Source organism: Empidonax traillii, unplaced genomic scaffold (assembly GCF_003031625.1).
Source record: "Empidonax traillii isolate 1590-97213 ecotype Southwest subspecies unplaced genomic scaffold, ASM303162v1 scaffold42:size1813164, whole genome shotgun sequence".
In the NCBI taxonomy this organism is placed as follows: Eukaryota; Metazoa; Chordata; class Aves; order Passeriformes; family Tyrannidae; genus Empidonax; species Empidonax traillii.
In genome coordinates, this window is record NW_020955235.1 from 695,806 (window position 1) to 719,696 (window position 23,891).

Below are 23,891 nucleotides of genomic sequence, written 5' to 3' on the forward strand. Positions count from 1 at the left end.
TTTCAGAGTGGATTTGTACTCCAAAAAAAATTACAGCTTTTAGCAGGACACAGCCCACTTGCATTCAAATGGGATTCAGTGCCACTCCAGGGAAATCCACAAAATCTGTTTGGTGGTCTGTACAATCATTTTACTGGAAATACCTATGAGCAAAACTGTATGGATCTTATGTAGTTTTATACTTTTTAAAGCATCTGCTTTTTATAGCAAACAGTTGCACATCTCAAAAGGATTCTGTTGTACAGAAGTGGTAAGTTTAACAAATAAAAATGGATTACTGCATGGACTACTCTCAGCCATTTTAAATCCTATTCTTTGCAGAAGCACAAAAACATGCAAGAAGATAAGTATGAGACAGTCCAAGACTGGACAACAAAGATAAACGTTACCCATTTCAGAAAGGAGGAGGAGCTGGAGGAAAAAATGGAGCTTATTTCTAATGGTTGATAGTTTGTTACACAAAGTAAGCCAATGCTTTGAAAAATAATAAGCCAGAACTAAATATTCATAACAGTACACATGCCATAGCAACCAGCAAGGATGCCTTAGCAACTTCAACTTGATTCATGCTTTGTTCCAGTCCAGTCCAGCATAGCTGAACGTGTCCCTCTCTGTCTTTTGGCAGAGTGCGTTCAGTATCTTGTCAGGTACAGTCCTGTGTGATTAACTCCTGGAAGGTGGATTCTCCCTAGCTTATCCTTGTTCAAGATTTATGGCAGACAAAGGAGGAGGACTGCATCTTTTCCTTCCATGGAGATGAGGTGTAAACGTAGGCACACTGGACAGCTGGTGGATGGTTATTAGTTGAAGTAAGAGCTGCTATCTGGACTGCAATGGTTTGGGGATTAATACAAGCCACCAAACATGGGAAGAACTTCATTGTCTTCCAAAATTAAGACATGGGGTGATGTCCAGGATTTGGATCCTGTAGGAAATTAATTGGTGGACATAGTATGTGGTCTGACTTCTGCTGAAGATATATCTAGCACAAGAGGAAGAGATTCTTTCTCCTTAAATGTAATTCTCTCAAATTTGATCTTTATTTCATCAGCTTCTTTAAAGACAGATTTGATTCCTTAGAGGGACTCCTTATAATAAGCATCTGCCCTACTGCCTCAGAGGATCACACTTCCAACTTTTGCATTGCAGCCACAGGCCCTTAAAAATTTTTTGAGATAAAGGCTCATCTGTATGCAAGGAACCTCCCCTTTCTGATGGCATGCTCCATCTCTAGCGTGCTTTTCTTCAGGCTTCTGCCATAAGTAGAAATTACTGAAGAAGTATTTGAAATTATAATGCCACCATCTTGTGTAAACAGTGAAGCTCAGTAGAAGCTAATGAAGGCATAGGAGTTTGCCCCAGCTCAAAATCCAGTGCATGAACTTAGAAAAACATATTCTTAATTACATTCCTCCTTTGTAAGGCTCCCCTGGGCTTGTGGGGCTCATCCCACTGCCCAGACTGTGTTCAGAAGAGAAACTATAACAATATTCAAAGAAAATTTGCAGATGTGCACCAAGGGGTTTATTCTGTGAATGGTATGAGCACATAACACCCGGTAACACTGACAAGAGAATAGCGTGTGTTCTCAGATCCTAGAGCATTAATGGTGCTGTTAGTGTACTGCCCAAGTGGAGTGGTAGACAAGCAGATTAGTAGATTTATTCTGATGAGCTGCATGTGTCCAGCTCATCAGAACTCTTTAAGTCCTTCCTCTGTACCCTTTTGATTGTTGTTTTTAATGAATAAGCAATTTAATCAAAAGATTTCTTTGGAACAGGCTGGTTACAAAGCCTTTGTTAGCTTATCTTAAAAATAATTTCATTTAAATCTATTTCACTGGATGATTTTGATGGTGTTTTGGGCTGCTCCTTGTTACACCAGGCAGCACAACCTTCTGAGGCTGTGCATGAAGCACCATTTCTGCTGCATTCGTAGATTTGCTCAAGACCATCTCAGCCTGCCACCCATGTAGCACTTGCCTATCTTTTGCTTTCCTTGGAGGAGGTACATTCTCACTGGAGAACTGATAGAAATAAACTTTCAGCAGAACTATCAGTTGCAGGCAAGCAACTGCCACTAGTTAAGCCCAGGCAATATTGCTGCCAGCCCTGAGCACAGTAAGCCCTGTGAGTTCATTTTCAAAATCATTGAAGTACAGTCTCAAAGCAGAATTGTTTTGTGAATGACTACCTAAGTGTTTAATTTCCCCATTTCATCCATTTCCTTCTCCAACAATTGAAAGATGTACAACTGCCCCATTTCCTTTGCTATTTTGTTTTGCCTTTCTATGAAATCCTTTGTGTTGGACAGCCTTATGCTGCTCCATTGGTATGTAATGATGAAGGAGAGCACAAAGGAGCCTGTGCATCCCAAGGCTTTAGTTTTGTAGGCAGTGCTCACGCTTTTAGTGCCTGAAGAACAGCTGATGATCTTGTGATTGAAGCCAGCAAAGGGAAAGGCAGGGTGTGCTCATTGTGTTGCCCACTCTCAGGGTATTTTGCATGATGGTCATGAAAAGTTCCCGTTCTGCCCACACTTGTGCCTTCAAAAAACATCCAAGTTCCTTCTGAGATGTGCACCCAGATTCTGCTGGTTGTAGAATGCAGGGCACAGACGGTCAGCCCAGTGTAGGCCAAAAAGCAAAGCAGTGCCACCAGGGGTCAGGGCTGTGGGAAGGATGCTGTTTGGAGAGCAGTCCCTGCCCACCCCCAGCAGGTGGTGATGCTGTTGGAGGTGCGAGCTGCCTGACAGGCTGTTCCTCCAGCTCGGGGTCTGGTGGTGTTCCTGCGAGGAATGAGCTCCAGAATCTAAAATGCTAATCAGACAGCAGAGCCTTGCTTCAGAGCCGTTCCCATGGGGAAGCTATTCTGGAGCTTTATATTCTTGAAACTGTAAGTCCTAAAAGCAGCTTTATCTTCAAGCCCACGCAGACCTGGAAACCTTGAGCAAGCCAGCCCATGGGGGGGCTGCTGAGGTAGGCAGGTGTCATGGCAGGAAGTCAGCGAAGTTCTTGAACAAACTGGCTCTGATCTTTCAAGATTTCCATAAAATCAAACCACTGCCACCAAATGTGTCCAGCTTTTGGAAGCATAGACATTATGTATTCTTTTGATTTGAGATAAGGGGGAATTGGCTGGGTTGATGAGCTTTTTTTCATTTTGTTTCATAAGCTCTGATTTTCCTGTAGTTTTAGGTAATTTTGTTGCCAAGTAACTAGCTCCCTTCTAGAAATTCCACTCTTAGAATAATGTATCCTCTAGTGCATGATATGGTGGTGTGGATAAAAGCAGGTTTTAGGGAGCAATTTTTGCCATGGGGCTGCTTAATGAAGTGGCTTAAGACTGATGGAACCAAGATTGTTTTCAGATGTGCATCACACATCAACAAATAACACGTATTTGAGGCAGTGTGGCAGCTCCAGTGTGGCCACCCAGGTTGCAACAGCTCTGCCAAGGAGCAGGACAAGGGCAGACCTTCCCAGCACCCTGCTGCATCCTGCTTGGAAGCATGAAGTGCAGCACGTGGGATTGCTGCAATCACTCGCTTGTTCAAACACACTGCATCCCACAAAAGCATTGCTTCCTCTGCTACAGAAAACAACCTTTAATTATTAGAGAAAAGCTATTAGCTCATGAGTGATGTATGAGAGCAAATTCATTTCTAACCTGTTCACCCTTGCAAAAGTAACAATGCCAATACTCTGTGCTTGTGTAGAGCCCATCACCTTCATGTGTTGGCTCACCAAATGTGACGGTGTTACCCTGTCTGGTGGGTACTGCAGAGACCAGCCCAAGGCAAGACATGGTGCCAGCACCCCAGCTCCACACTTACCACCCTTCTACACTTACCATAAACCTCTGAAGAGTCTTTCAGAACTTTTTGCAGATAGTGTAAATCTGCCTTTTAGCTCTTAAAGCTGCTCTTCAGCTGTGATAGAATGCGTCGGTTTTCTTTGGGATAATTCAGAAATATAATTAGAGTGATGTATGTAGCATAAAGTATAATTCCAATGGAGCATGATCAGCAGCCATGTTAACCAGTAAATCATAAACCAAAGGAAATCTAAAACTGACGGAAGTCAGATCAAACAGTACAACAAAAGGTGACAGCTAAGTATATTTTAGTCTCTGCAAATATTTATATGTGTGCTCATGGAGCAGTGTTAATGTACATATATCTTTTGGCTCTGCTCAGGCATTAATATGAACGAGTTATTTGTTCTTTCAGCCCAGTGGACTAACATCAGTATTAGCTGTTTCTAAAACATCACCAAACCTTTTCCTAGGCATCATAGGAAACTATTGTTAGGCTCGTTGTAAATTTAATACCTCTCCTAGAAGTAATGTCAGAGCCCACCTGAACTCCTAGATCAATATGCTATTAAAGCCAGGGCAGCTTATCACAGACTTCTAAACCTGTCATCTAAAATTACTTTCTCCCTACCCCCCTTAAATTTCCAAACTTCCTATAAACTCTTGAATTTATGACTCCATTGTGTTTGGTCACATGTGGTCTATTTGAAAGTTGGCCACAGTTTCATAGCGCTGTAAAAAGCAATAGTAAGAGTGACTTACCATTCCAGTTCTGAGAAATTATCTCTATATGAGGTGAAATTCTAATTAACCAAAGTCAGCAGAAGTGTTACTATTGACCTGTGAGAGCTCATGACTGCATCTTTTACATCTGTCCTATATTATTATAAATAATAATAATATTATAATACATATATATATTATAATACATATATATATATATCAGCAGATACAATGCTTTAGAGGGATTTTTCTGTAGCTCCTCACCAAATTATATACCCAACCAGCTCATAAGTGCTGATGAACTTCTGTAAGAAATGGGTAAGTGAGAGACAGGTAAGGCTCCTGGTTACTTTAGATCCAGAGTAAAGCTGCTAACACCAATTCGACTATTCTGGATTTATTTTGACATAATGAAAAGTAAATAGACCCTCACTTTGAAATTAAATTAATCCTTTTGGTCTTAATGAACTCAACCAGATCATGAAGCTCATATGTGAACAAGACATCACCATGCAGCAGCATGCAGAGAAATTCAGAATTGACTTTCTTGTTCCTTCCTAATTGATACTAAAATAATGGGGTTTGAAGCTTTCAATGCATCTGCAATGAGAACAGAGGACATTTTTTATCTAATACTGTTTAATTTGCTACATAATTCCTGTCTTTTGGTACTAACAAGTAAGCAGAGTATAGTTAAGTACAAAACTAGCAAATTCCCAGTGCTCTGTGGAGGGTAGGACTGACCTCCTGCCATTGCTTTTTACCTTCCTGGAGTTAGCAAGACATTATGCTTAGTTATTAACTGAACCAGTGAGTAGTGACCAAGACATGGATGTTCTGCCTTTCATCAAGTATTGTTAGTTGGGGATGGAGGACCACTTTGTAGAAAGCATGGCACTAGTGAGTTTCAGCTGCTTTATTGGGAAAAACAAAATTTTTTCTGATGCAAATTCACTGAAATTTCATAGAAGTATTTACTGATGTGGAATTGCTAAAGTAAGATGGTTTCCTATGCTTACATAAGAGGCAGAAAGCCTTGGTTATTAGAAGGACATCACATAGCCCAATAATATTACATAATGCTCACACATTTTCTAAACATTAAGTATCTGAAATATTTCTAGGTTTTAAATGTTTATCAGCAGTGTTGGGAAGCCCTTAAGCACTGGGCTGGTACATAAAATCTAATCAAATGCAAAGGAAGAACAAAAGAGAGAGGAGAAAAGTTGACTTCTGCATTTGTAATTATTATTCTGGCATTAATGAGGTCAGATCAAAAGCCCATCTGAATCTATGAGATTAGCAGTAACACAATTATTGTCAGAAGCAAGGTTTTCACACTGAAAACATCTCTGTAAGTTAGAGATTTTAATGAATTGAAACTTTCTTGTATATAAATATAATTAGGATCATCTCAGTCAAGGCAATAATTGGTTTAAGTCAAGTGTGAGATACTTGGGAGTATGGTTGCTTCTTTTTTTTTTTTTTGATATATTTTTTTCTTAATTATCCTTGGATTCCCAGAAAAATAACTCTGAGCTATATTGCTGTTTGCGTGAAGCAGCCAATTTGTACTCACAGAATCGTTCATGAGTTCTCATGAGTGTGGTGCTGCCATTCCAGTCTTGTAGACATCATTTTTGCCAGACATAGTAGAGAAGTTTATGCATGTTGGAAGAGATGCTTTTTGCAGCAATTTTAGGAATTCTATGTACAGTAATTATATTTGCATTTGTAAATATTATTACTGAAAAGTTAAGGTTTCAAAGTAAAGGAAGTGAAGAATTAAGATTTCCTACGTGGTCTCAGTTTGCTTCCCTTGTGTGTGTGTTAAGATGTTGCCTCTAATTATTTGACTCATTATTTTTACTCTACAACTTCATCTATATTTTGAAAGCAGACTGCTTTAATAACACTTACTCAGTATTTTGTCTTCTTATTTTTAAAAGTGCTGGTCTTACTAATAACACAATATTCAAGCCTTATACTGAAGATGGATCATTTTCCCTTCACATTTCAGCAAACATTTAATGAATTTGTTTCTACAAGACCCAGAGGAGACAAGAACAGCTTCTCCTTGCCATGTTACAGCTGAAGCAGTGACACACTAAAGGGCTCAGGTCACAAGTTTCCAGTGAATGTGGGTTCCCTATTTAAAGCACAGAGGGACCTGGTTTTTCAAAGTTCAGGCAAAATGTAGCACAGGGCACAGATATTTAAAGTGTAGGTGGAGCTCCCCTTGCCTGCACTGGCTGGAGTGCTCAGAGTTTCTTCGTTCCATGCCCAAGAACCATAGGTACAGAGATACTGGGCATGTGGTCACATACCTTCCAGTTTGGGGTCTTAAAGTGCTTGATTAAATGTGGGATTTAAATAAGTGCTCAGGTAAAAGCAAGGCTGTTACTGTTTCCTCTCTGTCACCAATGTGATGACTTAACAAACACTGAAGGAACCCGAGTGACCAAACTGCACTTCACACCTGGAAGGGCAGCAGTGGAGCCTGCCCCTGCCTTGGGCTCCCAGGCAGTCCTCTGGGATGTGCAGCAGCTGGGGTGAGCCCAGAATAGGGCTGTGGGTCAGGGCAAGCCACCAAGACTGCCCAGGGAGGGCCCAAGGTACCCCCAGGAGTAAGAGCATATTGGGTTGCTTGGTTTTGTCCACGGAGGGGGTCACAGCACAAAATCACAACCAGGAAGGAAATTCAGTGTTCTCAGTCCCCTGTGTGTGCATTACCTGCTCCTCACAAGGAAGGAGCTGCTCCTGCACAGAAATACCTAAAGAGAATTCTAATCAACCATTTCATCTGGATCAGGATCTGTGCAAGTTTTGACTGATTGAAGGTGACACACTGAACTTTAATTGCAACCAGAGGTTCCTAAGTGACAAATCTTGTTGCTTTATGGGCCTTTTAAGTAAACAAAGTGCTTTTAGCAGCAGGCTGCAGCTGACTTAGTGGAAATTAGACTTAGCCGTGAGTTCTAGGGTTTACTGTATTGGAAAGAACGAAGTCAAATAATCTGGAGCTTTAATGAAAATACGAATACTGGCAAAATGAGCAGGAATGAAATACAAACGGAATCTCAATAGATAGATACCCAGTACTGCAGTGCGAGAAGAAAGTACAGATTCTCATGAAGGCATTGATCCTTCAAGCTCCTATATCCCTTAATCCCACAGACATCCAGGGCTCTCCAGATGGCAGTGCAGTGAGGTACAGAAATGCCTGCAGCACTGGAGTCCCAGTGTGTGGGGGGTGCCCAGCAGAGCATGGTGGCCACCCTGACTGCGATGTGCTGCCGTTCTTGCCAGGTGCTGTTTCCTCACAAGCACCTGTGAGTCTGCATTGCAGAAGAGGAGAGATGGCAGTGAAAACAGAGTCACACAGAGACAGTGCCTCAGGTCTGCTGCCTCATGGTGCTGATCTCAATGTGGGCTTTGCTTCAGGGGTGCTGTATTGCTCTTTCCATCTTCACTGTATAATTGGTGGTGTTTTCCTAGATTTTTCCTTCCCAAACCCTGAACATTATATTCTTGGTGGGTTTTAGGCAGAAAAAATATTTTTCTATACCCTGATCTCAATTAAGTTTCACTTAAACTAATTCTCACTCTCTGTATGTTTACAGTAAAGCTGTGGAGTTATTTGTTTTTGTTTAAAAAAACTATTCCTAAGTAATTGTAAAGTAAAAAGAATTATTTTGGTGCCTTACAACACTGTTTCAGAAACACTTTCTAAAATGGCATCAAAATTCCAGCCACTTTAACTTAGCAAAGCCCTTTGCCAACTGCTTGGTAGCAAGAAATCGCCAACCAGCTTGGTGACCCCTGTGTCTGTTTTACAGCTCCCCTCCAAGCAGGGGAACAGGCAAGGGCTGCCATACCTGGCCAGAGCATAGGGGTCCTCGAAGGGGTTCAGGTCTTGGCATTGCCTTGCCAGCACACTCTGCAGAGGGGTTGTAGGGGTTGAAACCCAGTCCCTACCTTCATCTCCCCCAGGAGATGTCTGAAGTGCCAGAGTCCAGGACTACGTTAAAGATGGAAGTGTTAGGAAATCCCCAACAACTTGGGAAGAGGATTGTCGTGCCAATCTGTCGTCACAGCAATGTATGTAATAGTTGTGGGGAACATAATTGACCCCTAGCTCCTGATTCGAAAAACCACATGGAAAGTTTGTCATTTTGTGTTAGACCTTCTAGGTGTAGAAAAATGTCTTGGGTAGGAAATCCTTCTTACTTGAGGGTTGTCCCTATCTCACGCATTTGATGGTTAAGGGCCCTCAGCAGAAGTGACAGGTGTGAGCTGAGGTCAGACCCTGCAGGAGCCATTCATACTCCGCAGTCCTGACCTTGGGATACATTTTCACCAAACACCAACCTAATCATATTTTCTTTTTTTCCCTCAGATTGTGGTTTAAATGTGCACAAGCAGTGTTCCAAGATGGTCCCAAATGACTGCAAGCCAGACCTGAAGCATGTCAAAAAAGTGTACAGCTGTGACCTTACCACGCTAGTAAAAGCACACTTCACAAAGAGACCAATGGTAGTAGACATGTGCATTAGGGAAATTGAATCTAGAGGTAAGGCATCGTTAATGGACTTCTGTTGCTTTGCTGATAATCCATTTAGATTGATCTGGGTCATCTGGGTTTCTGCTGAATGTATGATTGTTCAAAACAGATTTGCACAAGACATTTTATGACTGCCAATTACCCTGCACAGCTAATATTATACTTTACATTACTTCATGGCTCACACCCATTTATAATTTTTATAGATTCTGCTAGAAATTGCTTAATAGACAGTTACTGCTTTGTAGTTATATATTGGCACCTAACTTTCCAGTAATAAATTTATTTTAAAAAATAAGTGAATGGCGTAAAACAAAGGCAGTTAGTAGTGATGTGTTCCCTCTTGCTCATTCCCCATGTCCACACTAAGTGTCCTTTTCTAGAATTAGCATTTTTTTTTCTTTCTGAAATAATGACTGATAATCAAGTATGTTAATCTCAGTTATTTTTAAATCGGCTGTAATTGGTTTAATATGTTTCTTCAGCTCTGAAATCATTTGTGTAAACATAATTCAGTGCTGCTATAACAAGGCAGCTACTGCAAGGGTCAGGGTTAAAAACCCAGGATAAGGTTTCATTCTAGAGGAAAAACCTGGTAAGGCTTTGTAAACATGCCTACTTTTTCTGCCTTAAATGAAAAACCTGGCAAGGGAAGAACTGTGTAGAAGTAAAATTAAGACTAATTTTAATCTTGTTAAAATGTTCATTGCAGGTCTTAATTCCGAAGGACTGTACAGAGTCTCAGGATTTAGTGATCTTATCGAAGATGTCAAAATGGCATTTGACAGAGGTACAGCCTTTCCTGCATGCTGGAACTTTGTGCTGATGTATTAAATATACACAGCCCGTGTCTCATGCTCCACTGCATCAGTGGTCTGAAGGAGTCCGACGGCTGTGCTGGCAGGAGGGGAGACTCCCCGTCAGAAAAGCATATCAGCTTCACTCTGGCCTTTATTACAAAAAATCTACTTTTCTCCTTCCATCAGTATCTGTGCTCCAGTAACCATGTGTGTAGGAAAGGACAAAGCTTTCTGAACTACTGCCCTAGTTTGCAAGTAAAAGTACGCTCAGAGGGGTGGGGGAGGGATAGAGGGTAAGTGGTGAAGTGCCTTAAGAGGGCTGTGCAACTTAAATCCATCTTTCTGGATGAAAGCTCCAAAATAATAAGATGAATGCAATAGTGCAAACAAAGTTTGAATTATTACAGGCTAAAAGAAGGTCAGTGAGAACAAACTCTTCTCTCTGAGAAAAGGCAGTGGGAACATTAAAAGCTTTCCAGCTGCAGTCTCCCTATCCCAATAGAAATCAAGGCCAAAATCTGTACTGGAAACTCTCTTTCCTGTTTCTCGTGAGGACTGGACCTATTCAGACAACATCTGCCTCCTCTGCAGTGTTAGCAGGGTGGGGATGTGCTGGGTAAGCCAAGTTCTAGATCTGTGTCCGCTGCAGTCCAGAGTAGGTAGTATGTTGTAGCTAAATGGTGAACATATGTTATTGCTATAAAACAGGGCTGTGGACAAAGCTGGTTTTCTGCCTTTTCCTTTTTTTCCCAGATTCCCGTGATTTTTCATTCAGTGCTGATGAATGTGTTGTTTGGCAACACAACCTGTTCAGAAATGGCAAAATGTCCACATGTTAATACAAGACAGATACTGCTAGATCAGGCAGGAAAGTTTACAGAAAAAATCCAACAAACTGTATTTTTTAGTAATTATCTGAAACAAAGAAAGGATATGTTTCTTTATAAAACGCTTGAGGTTCTCACCCTGAAACGATGAAAGTCACAATCCAGTACCTGTTTTACTTACAAAAACCAGAATCTGTAGTCATGTCTGTTTCAATAATGTTTTCTTAACCAAGTTATTATTTTCTTTTGAATGCTGTTTACATTTCCACGGCTTTAATGTCAGTGCCTTCTCCACACAGATGGGGAAAAAGCTGATATTTCTGTGAATATGTATGAAGATATCAATATTATCACTGGTGCACTTAAACTGTACTTCAGGGATTTGCCAATTCCACTCATCACATATGATGCCTACCCAAAGTTTATAGAGTCTGCAAGTAAGTATAATGTGTTTTGCCCCTGCTTTTCATTCTCCTTCTCCTTTTTGTGCTGTACTGACCTATTAATTTAATAGCTGTCCCATCAGGTCTAACCCTGCATGCCCTATTTAGTAATGATTGCAGGAGTAGATAGGCACTGCACATTACAATCTAACTATGTGATGCTACGTGATCATGGTTACATTTTTCTTTGCCTTTGTCACCAGGAATGCTTCCTTTTCATCACTCATGGATTACATCACTTGTGTGCCTTGCATGAATCCCTGGTACTTGACCGTGATATTTAAAGTCTGTTGGGTGTATGTTACCAAAAAGAAGGTGATTTATGGAAATGTTTAGAAATTAGATATTGTTTGTTTCTGGAGTTGTCGATTTTGAGTGTTTTCATAACCTGATAAGCACTCATCCTAAGGCCACCTTTGGGGCTGGCCTTGCAGAAAGTGGATCTGCAAGCACAGCAGTAAGCTGGAACATCTCTCCCAAACATCCTGGCTGCCTGAAGCATGTACGTAGTACATGCATCTACGATGTAGTAGTCACACCAGCCACACCTGGAAAGGTGTGAAGTAGCCATGGGTAGAAAACAAGGGCTGGATGCTGGCCTTACTGCTCCTCTGGAGAAGGTTCTTTCCAAGTAGCAGGGAGACAACCAAAGGCACAGATGGCAAAGTTCCCAGTACCTTCTGCTCCTCCAGTTGCACCTGTAGATAATTTGTGCAAAACTAGTCCAGTCAGCAAGGATTGCTGGAGGAATTTTTTTAGTAGGCAGCAGGGAGGCTTTCAGTGGAGTGCAGTTTGCTTTGGGGAGTTTTCTTTGTCCAAAAACAGTCACGTCCTGATGGTGTTCTGAGCACCTCTTTGGGCAGGCAAATCCTCTGCTATGAGTAATCCAGCAGAGCTGTGAGACCCTGTCTTCTGTGCAGGCGACCAGTTGTTGCCTTTCTGTGTGTGAATTCTGGCTGTACATGTGGTGACAGTTGAGCATCTGTGTTTCAGAAACCACCGACCCAGATGAACAGCTGGAAATTCTCCATGAGGCGCTGAAGCTGCTGCCGCCTGCACACTGTGAAACATTACGGTATCTCATGGCACATCTGAAAAGGTAGGTGGAAAAGCTGGAAAGAACTCTAAGCCAAACCCATTTTTAGCAATCAGTCCATGTTAGCACCTCCAGAAAAGTCTGGGCAAGGCCCACCAAATCCTTGAGAGGGACTGTGGCAGGGAGTGGTAGTGTGCACAACAGCAAATTCTCAAACACAGGGGTTTACCTGTCTTAAAGCACTTGAAGGAAATAAGTGAAAAAAATTCCATAGTTCTGAAGCACAAAAGTCACCTGCCTAACAAATTTGTGCTGCATTTAAGGTTACAGTGAATATTTATGGTAAAAAAGCCATTCATACCCCTTGGAGTGATAAGTCACTCCCTGGTCAAGGGACTTATACAGCTTAATGGTTATAGACACATCTTTTCCTGCTAAATCTCATCTATCCTTGTCATTCCTGACACCCTAAAGAACATGTCATGCACTAGGCTTGAGCTGATTAAGCAAAATGTTAATTGGCCCTCCAGCCACGTGTCCAGTGAGCTCTGCCACAGCATTGTGGAGCTTCTTGTTGTTCTACCTGCCGCCTTCTCAAAACTGTAGGAGCATAAATTCTGTCTGAGGTTTCTCCTGCATCCCAAGACATGATTGAACTTGGTTAATAGGATGAAAAATTGTTAAAGAGAGTCTGACAGATGAATATCCAATACAATAGCACAGGTTCTATTTCATTCGGGAAAGCAGGGGGAAAAAAATTGATGTGGCATGTTAGAGTATCCATTTTAGTTTCTCAAGTAACATGAACTTATTGTCAATATATAAGAATCATTCCTTTTCCTTAGAAAAATACTTTATTTTAAGCTCTCTTCTGCTTTTTTTCTTTTTGTAGTTCTTCTACAAGTAGGAATATGTTGACTCTGAGTCCCTCAGGCAAAGTTCAGCTACTGTGTTTCTGCCTGATTTGTCCATTTATTTCAGTGACATTTCTAACAAGTGTTTAAGAATGGACACAGGGATGAGAGACGTGGGAACAAAAAAACACATAGCTTGTGAAGTGTGAAGTAAATTTTTCCTCACCCTGTTCAAGAGTAGCTGTTGCTGCTCTACTTAGTAAGTTGCTTTTGCACATCATATTTCTGGTAAAGGTGAATGGTAAGGTAGAAGGGTGAGAAAATTCACTCTTTTTAAACTTCATTTTAATTCTTTTGCTAAAAGGAGCTGTGAGCTGTTGTCTTGCTGCTGAATTCAGGTAATCAGACATAGCTCCTTTATTTGAAGTATTTACAGACTGGAGGCACAGCAGCTTGGTAATATCGTCTGACTTTTTAAATAAAAGTTAAGGCAGAAAAGGGAAAATGGAAGAAAAACCTTGAGGTTTTATTTTTTGTATACCAAAGGATTTGTTCACGCAATGCAAGAGAGCACAGTCTGTGTGCATGGCAGGAGGACAGAGACACTGACTCACCACAAACCCACACAGCATTTGTTTTTACTCCGTTCTGAGTGTTTCACCTGACACTCCCATATGTGACCTGCTGGAAATGGAGGCCCCTCCTTGGGGAAAGGCACACATTTCTGCCCAGTTTCCTTGCTTGTAAAGCATATAGTTTGACACAGAAGAAATGTGAAAATCATTGTCTTTTTTTTTTTTTTTTAACAGAGTAACACTCCATGAAAAGGAAAATCTGATGAGTGCAGAGAACCTGGGCATAGTTTTTGGACCAACTCTTATGAGAGCGCCAGAGCTGGATGCGATGGCTGCATTGAATGACATCCGTTATCAGAGACTTGTGGTGGAGATGCTTATAAAAAATGAAGACATTTTATTTTGAATATTTTGGGGGTTTTGTAATAAAAAAGGAAGCAACAGTGTTCTATGGATGAAGGAATATTTTAAAGTAATTTAATGGCTCTTGTCACTGAATTCCATATTTGCTAGAGCTTTTGGTGTATTCAGGATAAAAATGAAGGAACTCTTTGTCGTTTCTGTAGTGCCATTCAGCTGATGTTGAAAAAGGTTAACACATACTTTCCAGTACTAGTAATCCTGGGTGTTTATCATGGTAAAATAAAAAACAAAAAGCCTAAAGCTATTGCATGATTTGCTCCCTGTTCTCCCTGTTCTGGTGAGACTCATTCCATGAAGAAAACAACTGAACTGGTGCAGCATCTTTGTTCTGGATAGTTTGTGATTGTAATTCAGCATGTTTCTCCGTGTAAACCTGTTGTGAATTTGCTTTTTTGTTCTATGTAATTGGTTTCTGATACTAAAAAGAAGGCCAGCTTATGTGAAATGGAGCCTCTGGCTATTTATTGGCATTTTATATTGTTCTCTTCCACTTTTGGGGCTGATTTCTTCTTGGGTTTCTTTCCATTTTTTCATCATATAGTAATTTGTTTTTATCAGAAACAAAATTGTACTTTAAATGTTGCTTTAAGTAATTCTCCATTATGTTTATGGTGGTTGCAGTGAAATCTGCAATGCTGAACAGTGTTCCTTTATTATTATTGCTATTTCAATTGTAATTTTGTATTTTTATCTGGCATGCATATATTAATTTATTAAATTTTGCTTTTAGAACTCTAACATTAAGTTATTTATTTTTACTTAATGAACATATTTCAAAAATACCACTTGTTTCATTTTTTGCATTGGCACTTTAACCCTGAACAACCTCTGACTTTGAAGAAGTGAGTTAGAGTTTTACCAGTTTTGACAAGACCATTCTGATCTAAATGTTTTGGAGCCTGACACTTTGCTAAGGTTCCCACAAATTCCTTGCTACTATGAAAAATCCTTTCTTCATTGTCCAAGATGCCTTTCAGAAATGCTTCAAAACTCTTAAATAAACCAAAAAAAGTATCATCAAACCACCTACTACTTCATATTTTATATATATTGTTACGATTACCTATATGAACTGGAATTGCAGTTTACAATTACACAATTGTAGCTGCCCAGATTAGATAGATACACCACCAAATTTCAAATGCAGATACAGATACACCCCAGAACACTTGCTTTGTGCTTCAGACATTTAGCTCTGGTGCAAACACTTAGCCTGCCCTGCAAGCACCACCTGGATCAGGAGGAGAAGGATAAGGAATAATCCCCTAGAGATCACAGCCAGCTGTGTTCCCTCCTGTCAGTAATAAAGTGTCTCCCTTCATTCCCCCTCCTGCATGCCTGGCTAGGAGAGGAAAGAAGGTGGCTCTTCTGCAGGTCCCCTAGAAGCAGGGAATGAAGGATCCCAGGAAGAAAAGGGTGAAGCTGGGGTTGTACACTGGTAAGTGTGGGAAGCGCTGCTCTGGGCTGGGGCCTGCTGGGGAGGCACAGTGGAGGAAATTTTGAGAGAATCTTTAGTGTCTTTTTTTTTTTTTGTCCCAATTGTATGTAGTACTAAAAGTGACTTGCTATTACAACTCCTGTATTAATTAGTGCACATTATCACTTTATTTATTCCAGTGAACTGACACAGATGGAAGACTATAAGTCTCCAACCATAGTCATTGGCTACCACCCAACCCTAAAGGGGTGGCCCATATGCCTCAGTCACATCTGCCTTGCACTCTCCAGCAGCCACACACCCATGCTACTTTGTTCCATGCCAACTCCTAACCATACTGTATTTCCCCCTTCTGCCTTGATGGTCTGTGATGCATTTCCTCACTCCTGTTTTGCCTAATGGTCCTGAATATCCCACTCCTCACACCCTCCATCGCTCCTGCCTTCCCTTCAGGATGCCTCACAGTGGCTGACCCTTTGCAATGTCCAGTCGCTGCAATCAGCTGTCAGTTCCTTGCCATGGCAGCACTCTAATGTCATCGAGTCTGTGATCAGGAGATAGCTTTTTTTTTTTCCTAAATAATGCTGGTGGGGTTTTGCTGGTTGCACTGCAGTGTTTGCATTACCTGTTTTGTGCTCGTCCTGACACCTGGTGCCATCACAGCCAGCTGTGGCAGAAGCATCCTTTCCCCAAAGCACCCAGCAGTAGCTGACACAGGGCAGGGGCAGAGAAGGGCATGGCTCTGCCACAGCAGCTCCAGCTGTGTGGTGGCACTCTGTGCCCTCAGCTTATCTGAGCAAAAGGCATCTGCAGTTCTCCAGCCCTGTGTGAGCAAACCTGACCTAGGTAGCTGTAGTCCCACTTCTAAAAGTGTATGTAGTAAATGGCAGTAATTAAGATAATTACTGTTCTTCTGGTGTGAAGTATCCGTCTCCATGCTGTGAGTAGCACACTTTGTTTTCCCTGAGCCTCACATTTTGATGGGCTATGAAGGAAACTGTATATCAAGTAATGATAAAGCTTCAGAATGTGTTTGACACCAGATTATCCCAGTACTCAGCTAATGAGGGCTGGCCCTGTTTGCAAACCACCCTGCTCACCCTACCTGGAGCAGAACTGCCCCCACAGAGTGCACGTTTCTTGGGTTCAAATGTGTGAGTCATGTGTTGTGTTGAGGCAGGAATGCGGAATGGAGGACTCCAACAGTCAGTGAAGTACTTACTTGACTTGGAATCACAGGAATGAGTATCCAGTGACTGGATTTTTTTTATTTTCTTCTCATACAGTGTGTAGGCAAAGCCTCCATTTTAATCTTGGTTTTGTTATGATTGGAATGAAACTAATCTTTCCTGATTGGTAATCATTAAAGCAGGTAGTACAGAAATAAATGTTGTCTTTGCAGTGAATTTGATACTTCTTTTTGCTAATCAGGAGGATGCTTCCCATGGGCATATAAGCAATTACATGATTTAAGTTTCATTTATTCATTTTTTTAATTAGACACAGAAATATGCTAATTTTAGTATTTGTATTAGTTAAGTGACAATACAACAAATAATTTAGGTCTATAAGGAGCAAAGGCCATCACTAAGTTGGTTTGTTCTCTGAAGGAATTTAATTCTGTGACAAATACGTGTTGTCTACAGTGCCGTGCGATAGGTGTGGGCAGCTCAGGGTGGAGCTGGGCTGAGAAACCAACTCACTGGCAACATCTTATCACAGGGCAGTTGGCACAGCAAAAAAGATGAGAAAGAAGGTATTAAACTGAGGAAAGCTTCTTCCTTGGACTTCTAGGGAAGAAATGAAGGGCACTGGCAAGATGTATGAGTTGGCAGCGGTCAAGGAACTCGCACAGAGCATGAGGGGAAAGCAAGTCCTCAACAAGGATAAAGAAAGGCAAAATCATTAGAAATTATGGAGGTAGTGAGTAAGTGTTAAAATGTATGTCTAGCAGAAATTAAATATCAGAAATACTGGAGGGGGAAAGCCGTATCAGACAATGTTTGTGCGTATAATTAGGAGCTTTAGAATGAAAGGGGAAAAAGGGAAGAAATCTTGCAGCAGTTTCAGGAAAATATCCCAGCAGTGAATTAACCCAGTGGTTCAGCACAAGGCTGACTGGGCCAGGCCTCTGCAGCTTTGTGCCAAAGATGTCCCAGCTGGCAGCAGGCTGGCACAGAGTGCCTTGGTCCCGGGCTCCTTCCCAGTAAGCCCACAGGGTGCAAGGCAGCCTGGCATGTAGCAGCACACTGGACCCACTGCACGGCATGTGCTCTCCATGGACCTGGCCTGGGTGCAGGGCTCCTTCCCTGGATGGGGCCACATCTGCCTCCAGCTTCCCCCTGGAGGGATGTGTCACTGTCCCCATTTCAGATTGTGGAGCAGAGGGGAAATGCTGCATGCTGAGGCCGTAGGAAGGGAACCTTTGGCGAGGCTTTAGGAGAGCTCTGTGAAGAGGGAAGTGAGCTGCCTTTTGAAACGTGCACATGAACTTCTGCTAATGTCAGGTTAGCTGACAGAATGGAAAAGCCGGTTAATTATGATTTTATGCCATACCAAACTTTTCCTGTCTTTCCCCCTCCAATGGCACAGGAAGAAAAAGAGGCTTCCAAAAGGCATATACGATATATTTACTCTGTTCCTGACCTAATTTTTGCATGCTGATGAATGTTCTGCAATGTTTTTATTATAGCTATAATTATATTGCAATAAGGAGAAAAAAAAATTTAGTGAACCTAGCAATCATGTGTTTCTTTTTTAGTCATGCAAAATTACTGCTTAGCAACTACACCTCAGCCCCAGAAAGCTTATGTAATGCATGAGGAGGAGAGTTAGGACATGTGTTCTGGATTAAAGTGACTGCTGAGCAAACCATGTAAGGCAAGAGTGCCTTCTGCTTGGGCCACGTGCTGGCAGGAGCATAAGCAAAGGGCAGGGGCCATGTGCCTGACGGTGGGGCATGAGAAGCTGATTGAGGGGCTTGGTACTGTACCTCCAGCAAACCTCCCCAGGGTGTCCTCTCTGCACCACTGGGCTGATTGGCGCTGTGAGCTCTGCCTCCAGCTGAATCCAAGGACCTCAGACTGATGTGCTGAGAGGAGGAAACCTTATGTACGCATGGTGGGGTCCAGCTCTTCTTCAGTTCTTAGGACACTCTTCGTCTGCCTTGATCATGGACATTTGGGGAGATATATATATATATACATGTATACACTTACTTGGAGAACACTCCAGAGCCCTTGCATATACTAATCAGTTCTTCATGACGTGGGCCTCACCACACAGATACTCTTCTTGATGCTGCCTTCTATATCTCGATTTGGACAGCATGGTTCAATTAAATTATGTGATGTCTGTTGCTGGTTTCGTGGTCAGAATACCATTTTTATTTCTTTGATCTCTCCTAAGAGTGATGTCAGTAAGCTGCTAAAAGAACTTGTTTAAAAGCTTTTAGTTAGGTGTCCTTTCCTATTTTTCATGTATTCTGTCTCAAGGACACATGTAGCTCCTTATATTAGTCAAGTCTTTATCAGTACTCTGCCTTGGTGGATTGGAGCAAATGGTTCTTAGGCCTCTGGGAGCCTTTGATTAATGTATTTCCTGAGGCAATTAGGCATTGTTTTGAAAAATACATTTGGCAGCCAACCAGGATTTATTTTCAAGCACTGTGTTGCCTGTAATTTCTGTTTCTTCCTATCAAGCCTAGAGATTGAATGCTGAGCTTTTTCTCTTTGCCTCTTTTTTTTTTTTAGTCTTATTACTGTGTCACTAAAGCAAATAGCATTGTCTAAGCTATTAAAATTACTCATTTTGTAGATTAATATTCATAAAGTGGTGTATCCTAAAGCCTGCTTAAAGTCACTAAACTCAAAAGAACTTAGCATAATACTGATGCTCACTGCTCATCTCCAGCACCTACTCTGTTCTCAAAAAAGGGAAGGGTAGAGATTCCTTCAATCATTTTTTTTTTTGGTTTTTTAATCCCCTTTCATGTTTTCCAGCACTGTGATGCTGGACATATGCTGTTTGTACCACATAATAACTCTCACATGACATCTTCCACTAAACTGCTGGAGTTCAGGTACACTGAGATTGCTGCAAAGCAAGTTGTTCTGCACTGTGGTGGTGGTGTCTGTGATACCTCACAAAAAGAGGGATTCAAAGCCCAGCTGAGCAATTTTATTAAAAGTAGGCAGAGACAAATAATGAAATACATGTGAAGGAGGGGGGCTGTCACAAGCTGTTGGAAGGTGAGTGTCACTAACACTTGCAAACTGCTTCCTCACAGAAAACTGTGAACTTTTCCTGGAAGTACTTCCCCAACCCACACATAATCTTGCCTTTTGGAGAAAAGGTATAATATCCAAATTTGTTACAGTACAGCAGAAACACTGTTTTTAAAGTTTGTTTAAAAAACACCAAACCTCAATAGTCCATTTGCAACTATCCAGATGTTCACTCTTCTTAATAATTTCAAATATGATACAATGCTGAGTCTCTGCAGCTGCTTTGTGCCTCCTCATTGGAGGAAGAGTTGTGGCCTGCCCATGGCTTACTTTGAAGTTCTCTCTCTGTAAAATAAATAAAGAAGGGTCTGTCTGAAATTACAGCAAAGAATCATTTTGGCATTGCCTGGTGAGGATATCGGAGGACAGGAGCCTAAAGATAAAGCTGGAGGTACTGCCATGAAAAATGTGGACTGGCTTGATTTGGAAGTCTCTCCCAGCAGGGGAGGGAGCTGATGTTTTCCTTCTCTTGCACTGATGGGAGAAAAACCTCCACTAAAGTTCCATCTTTCATCTGCAGCTCTGATGCCATTCCTAAGCCATTGTGTCAGTTTGCTAACAGTGTTATTTAAGAATGAGGCTCTTGCTGCTGTCATAACCTTCCTGAAGAGCCAGCAGTCAGTGAGCAGCCTTCCCAGTGCCCACCCCAGCAACCGCAGGGGGCACAGAAAGAGAAGAAAGGAAAGATATCATAAAGTTTTCAGAACTGATTATAAAAAGTAGCCACAAAAACTGAATATATATGAAAATAGTCATATGGAATATTCTCTTCTTAGCGAAGGCAGTATGGTTGGGCTGGATGTTGTATGGAATAATGTGTATCACCTGGACACTGCTAAGCCGCTCACACCACAGAGCCACTTGCCGTGCTGCACTGTCCGCTTCTGTGTGTGAACGCAGGCTCTGTGCAAACTCCAGGGCTGTGTGACAAATCAGCGTAGATGTGGCTTTTGTCTGCTAGGAGGATGAATTTCATAATTAGGCTAATCTGGAGACTAGGCTTTGTTAAGGATTGTTAAACTGGAGCTCTGTTTCAATGCCAGTTTCTCTTACGCCGCTGTTCCTCTGGCTCCTGCACGGCTTGGGTTGTGCTCACATTGCTCCCCTCACTGTGCTTGTGTTTACCAGGATATTCCCCCAACTGCCCTGAGTGTGGCGTTTTGAATTCGTGCCAAATCCCAAATACTGGTGAACGGGGAAATCTGGAATTTGGCTTCATGTGCAACTCTGAGTACAAAGTCCTGGGGCTGTCAGAGGAGTGGGAACCAGCCCCCAACTCTTGCCCAGCATCCAGTCCCACCCACGTGTGCCTTGCCACTGCCAGCCCCAACCCCTCCTGCAGGGACCCAGTTGTCACTTTGAAGGTGTTTCTGGAGTTTAGGGTATATATTTTTTTTTCTGTTTTATCAGCTATGAGCTCAAACTTGTAAGTTCCCTATTGTCCAACACAAGAGGAACATGGTAAAGATCTTACAGGCTGCCAAGAAGCCAAAATAAACTTTGTATGACAGGTGAGAGCTACACACCAGAAGTCAGTATTTTCCACTAATTACCAAGAAAATGCTGTGTATGCTGGCAAATATCCCAATGTAAGCAATAAAAGTGAGTATTTGGCGTGAGGTCAGTCCTGGGTAAAGCACCCGTCAACAAATCCAAGTGTGTCATGTGCAGGAGTAGAAATCTGTCCCTGGGAGCTAATAGACAGCATGGCTAGAGGGTGGTGTTTCCTGCTTTAAAACACTATGATGGCTCAGGTAGCACAGGGAGGTAGATGATGACTTTTTAAAAGCAAACACTGCAGCCCCAGGTGAGAAGGGTGCATCACAGAGATATGTGTTAAGTGTTTTCTGGGATCAACAAGGGCTTATGGAGGGCAAGTACCATGTGTAAAGGGAGAGTGCTCTACCACTCGACCTACTAGCAACTAAAAATAAACTTGTGTCTATGTATTTATCCAGTTAATACTAGCAATGACAGAACCTGCACCTCAAAGCTAGATGCCCTGGCTTTCTCACAGGGTTACAGAGATGTTTTCAGGATCACAAAAGTTTATCCTAGTTGCACTTACTGCAGGTGTGATGTGGAGTGGTTTAGCATGTCTGCCTCTGTCCACAGTGCAGGCACACCATGGGGAGTGAACGACATCCAGGTGGATGTTTGTGCTCTCATCCTGTAGCTGGGGTTATGTGAGGAGTGTTGTGGAGTGCTCAGTCTTCCAGGAGTTAATTTCCTTTGTATTTCGGTGCGATGACATTGCAAAAGGGTTGTAGTCAATTATATCCTTGTGGGCCAGCAATCAGAGAAGAATCTGTGTAAGTTAATCCATGCAGCAGTGTTTAAGCATTAAAACATACTTCCCACATCACCAGCTCTTCTTTCTGCTGGCTGTTTAGTGGAGCACCCCTCAAAATGTCTTCAGGAAAACTCTGAGCTGTGTAATACTGGCCAAAACACGTCAGACCTCACGGGAGCTGAACAAGCATCCTGCTTTCATGTTAAGCTAAACTTGAACAATCTATCCTGCAGTTACTCCAATGGAGAATCATCTGCCTTTAGAAACAGATAGGTGTATTTGAGCAGATAAATATGAGCCTCCAGAGAAATATTTCAGGCTAAGTGCTGCCTGTGGTCCCACTCATAAAAGCCAGTGTATGTAACAGGGAATAGGTAATGATACATGCATTTCCAGAAGCCAGGCAATGCCAGGCTCCACTCACTGTACTGGTAGTAACTCCACTATATACTTACAAATAGAGTCAGACTGTGCACCTAAAATATAATATGATGATATAATGCCACCTCCAGAGACAGACACTGCCAGGATAACATAGCTCTCAGGTGCCTAACAATCATTTAAACACTGCCTTGGATGTCTCCACTGTCAGGATGTGGCAGAGCTGACAGTGGCCACCTAGTTCCCAGCTTTGACATACAGGCCACCTTCTCTGCCTAGTTTTACTATCAGCCAGACTTCAGTGCTTTGTGGAGTTTTTCTGCATCTGCAAAGAGAATTCATGGCTCGTGATTGCAGAAGTTCAGAACAGGTAGCAGTAATGGTCTGTGCCAGGCTAAGTGCATTTTTCAGCTTGAGCTGCTGAAAAAGGGCAAGTGCCTTCAATAAATATAGGTGCCACCTACCTGCATCTCAGAATGAATGAGATTTTCCTGACCACAGAAGGAGAGTATCTCAGGAGTCCTGCTGTGCAGGAAAGTCTACCAGAGGAGATGGACCAGCAAAGCTGTTCCTTTGCTGTCCCACCACTCTAGCATGGTTCACACGAGCTGCTATGCTGACAGAGTGGCCCACAGGGACAGGGCAGAGCAAACCTCACAGCTAATGGACTTGTCCTCTTTCGTTGTCTTGTTTGGCTCTCCGGTATGAGCCACCAAGATCCCAGAGACAAGCCTTTTAATCAGATCAGGGTCCTAGAAGCAACCTTGTCAGGGATAATAGCTGCAGTTGAATATGCCACTGCTCTTTTCAGCAACTTTATTCAGCTCTGGGACAGGTTTCCTGGAGTGTCCATAACAGAAAGGCCATGTGAAGCTGTAGCCTGCTTACCGATTCCTCGGACATTTCGTGGCTGTTCCACTTGTGTCTGTCTGTCTCCTCTCCTGATTTTGTTTACAGTTATTCTTGTCTCCATTCTCAGTGCTACACCTGCCTTGCCCAAAATGGTCGAATGAGTCTCTGTTGCCGGTGTCATTTTTGTCTGAGAAGCATGACCATGAGGGCAGCCATGGGAGCAGTGTTTCTTCTCAGCTACAATAGGCTAGCACTTGTGCTACTGATCTAACTATATCTTTTGTGATCATGGTCTCTCTGTCTGATTGCGGACCTTTTCCTTGCTCTTCTCTTTCTTTTCAGACTCAAGTCTTTTTTTTCAGAAGCATCCTTCAGATTAGGTGTGTGCACAATGTCTATGCTATCACTTGCAAGCTCTGTAACTGCACAGGTTAAGACCACTGCTTTTGAGCAAGTTTTTGGTATTTTCAATTCCTTTGGTGATGTAATAGCAAGCAAACAAAATACATGCTGAAACCAAATTTGCTACGAATATCCATGGAGATAAAATATATTTGTGGGTTGATGGAGATGTGTCTAGG

General features: G+C 42.1%; 1 protein-coding gene across 1 annotated transcript in view; it reads left to right on the forward strand.

The window, feature by feature from the left end:
- The window catches only part of CHN1 (chimerin 1), a 98,101-nt gene extending 83,303 nt beyond the window's left edge, over positions 1-14,798 (forward strand). The window contains exons 9-13 of the mRNA XM_027878442.1: positions 8,938-9,111; positions 9,815-9,892; positions 11,029-11,166; positions 12,166-12,271; positions 13,872-14,798. Coding sequence (XP_027734243.1) covers positions 8,938-9,111; positions 9,815-9,892; positions 11,029-11,166; positions 12,166-12,271; positions 13,872-14,043 — 668 coding nt within the window. The 3' untranslated portion in view covers positions 14,044-14,798. The remainder of the gene's footprint in view (positions 1-8,937; positions 9,112-9,814; positions 9,893-11,028; positions 11,167-12,165; positions 12,272-13,871) is intronic.
- The last annotated feature ends 9,093 nt before the right edge of the window (positions 14,799-23,891 follow it).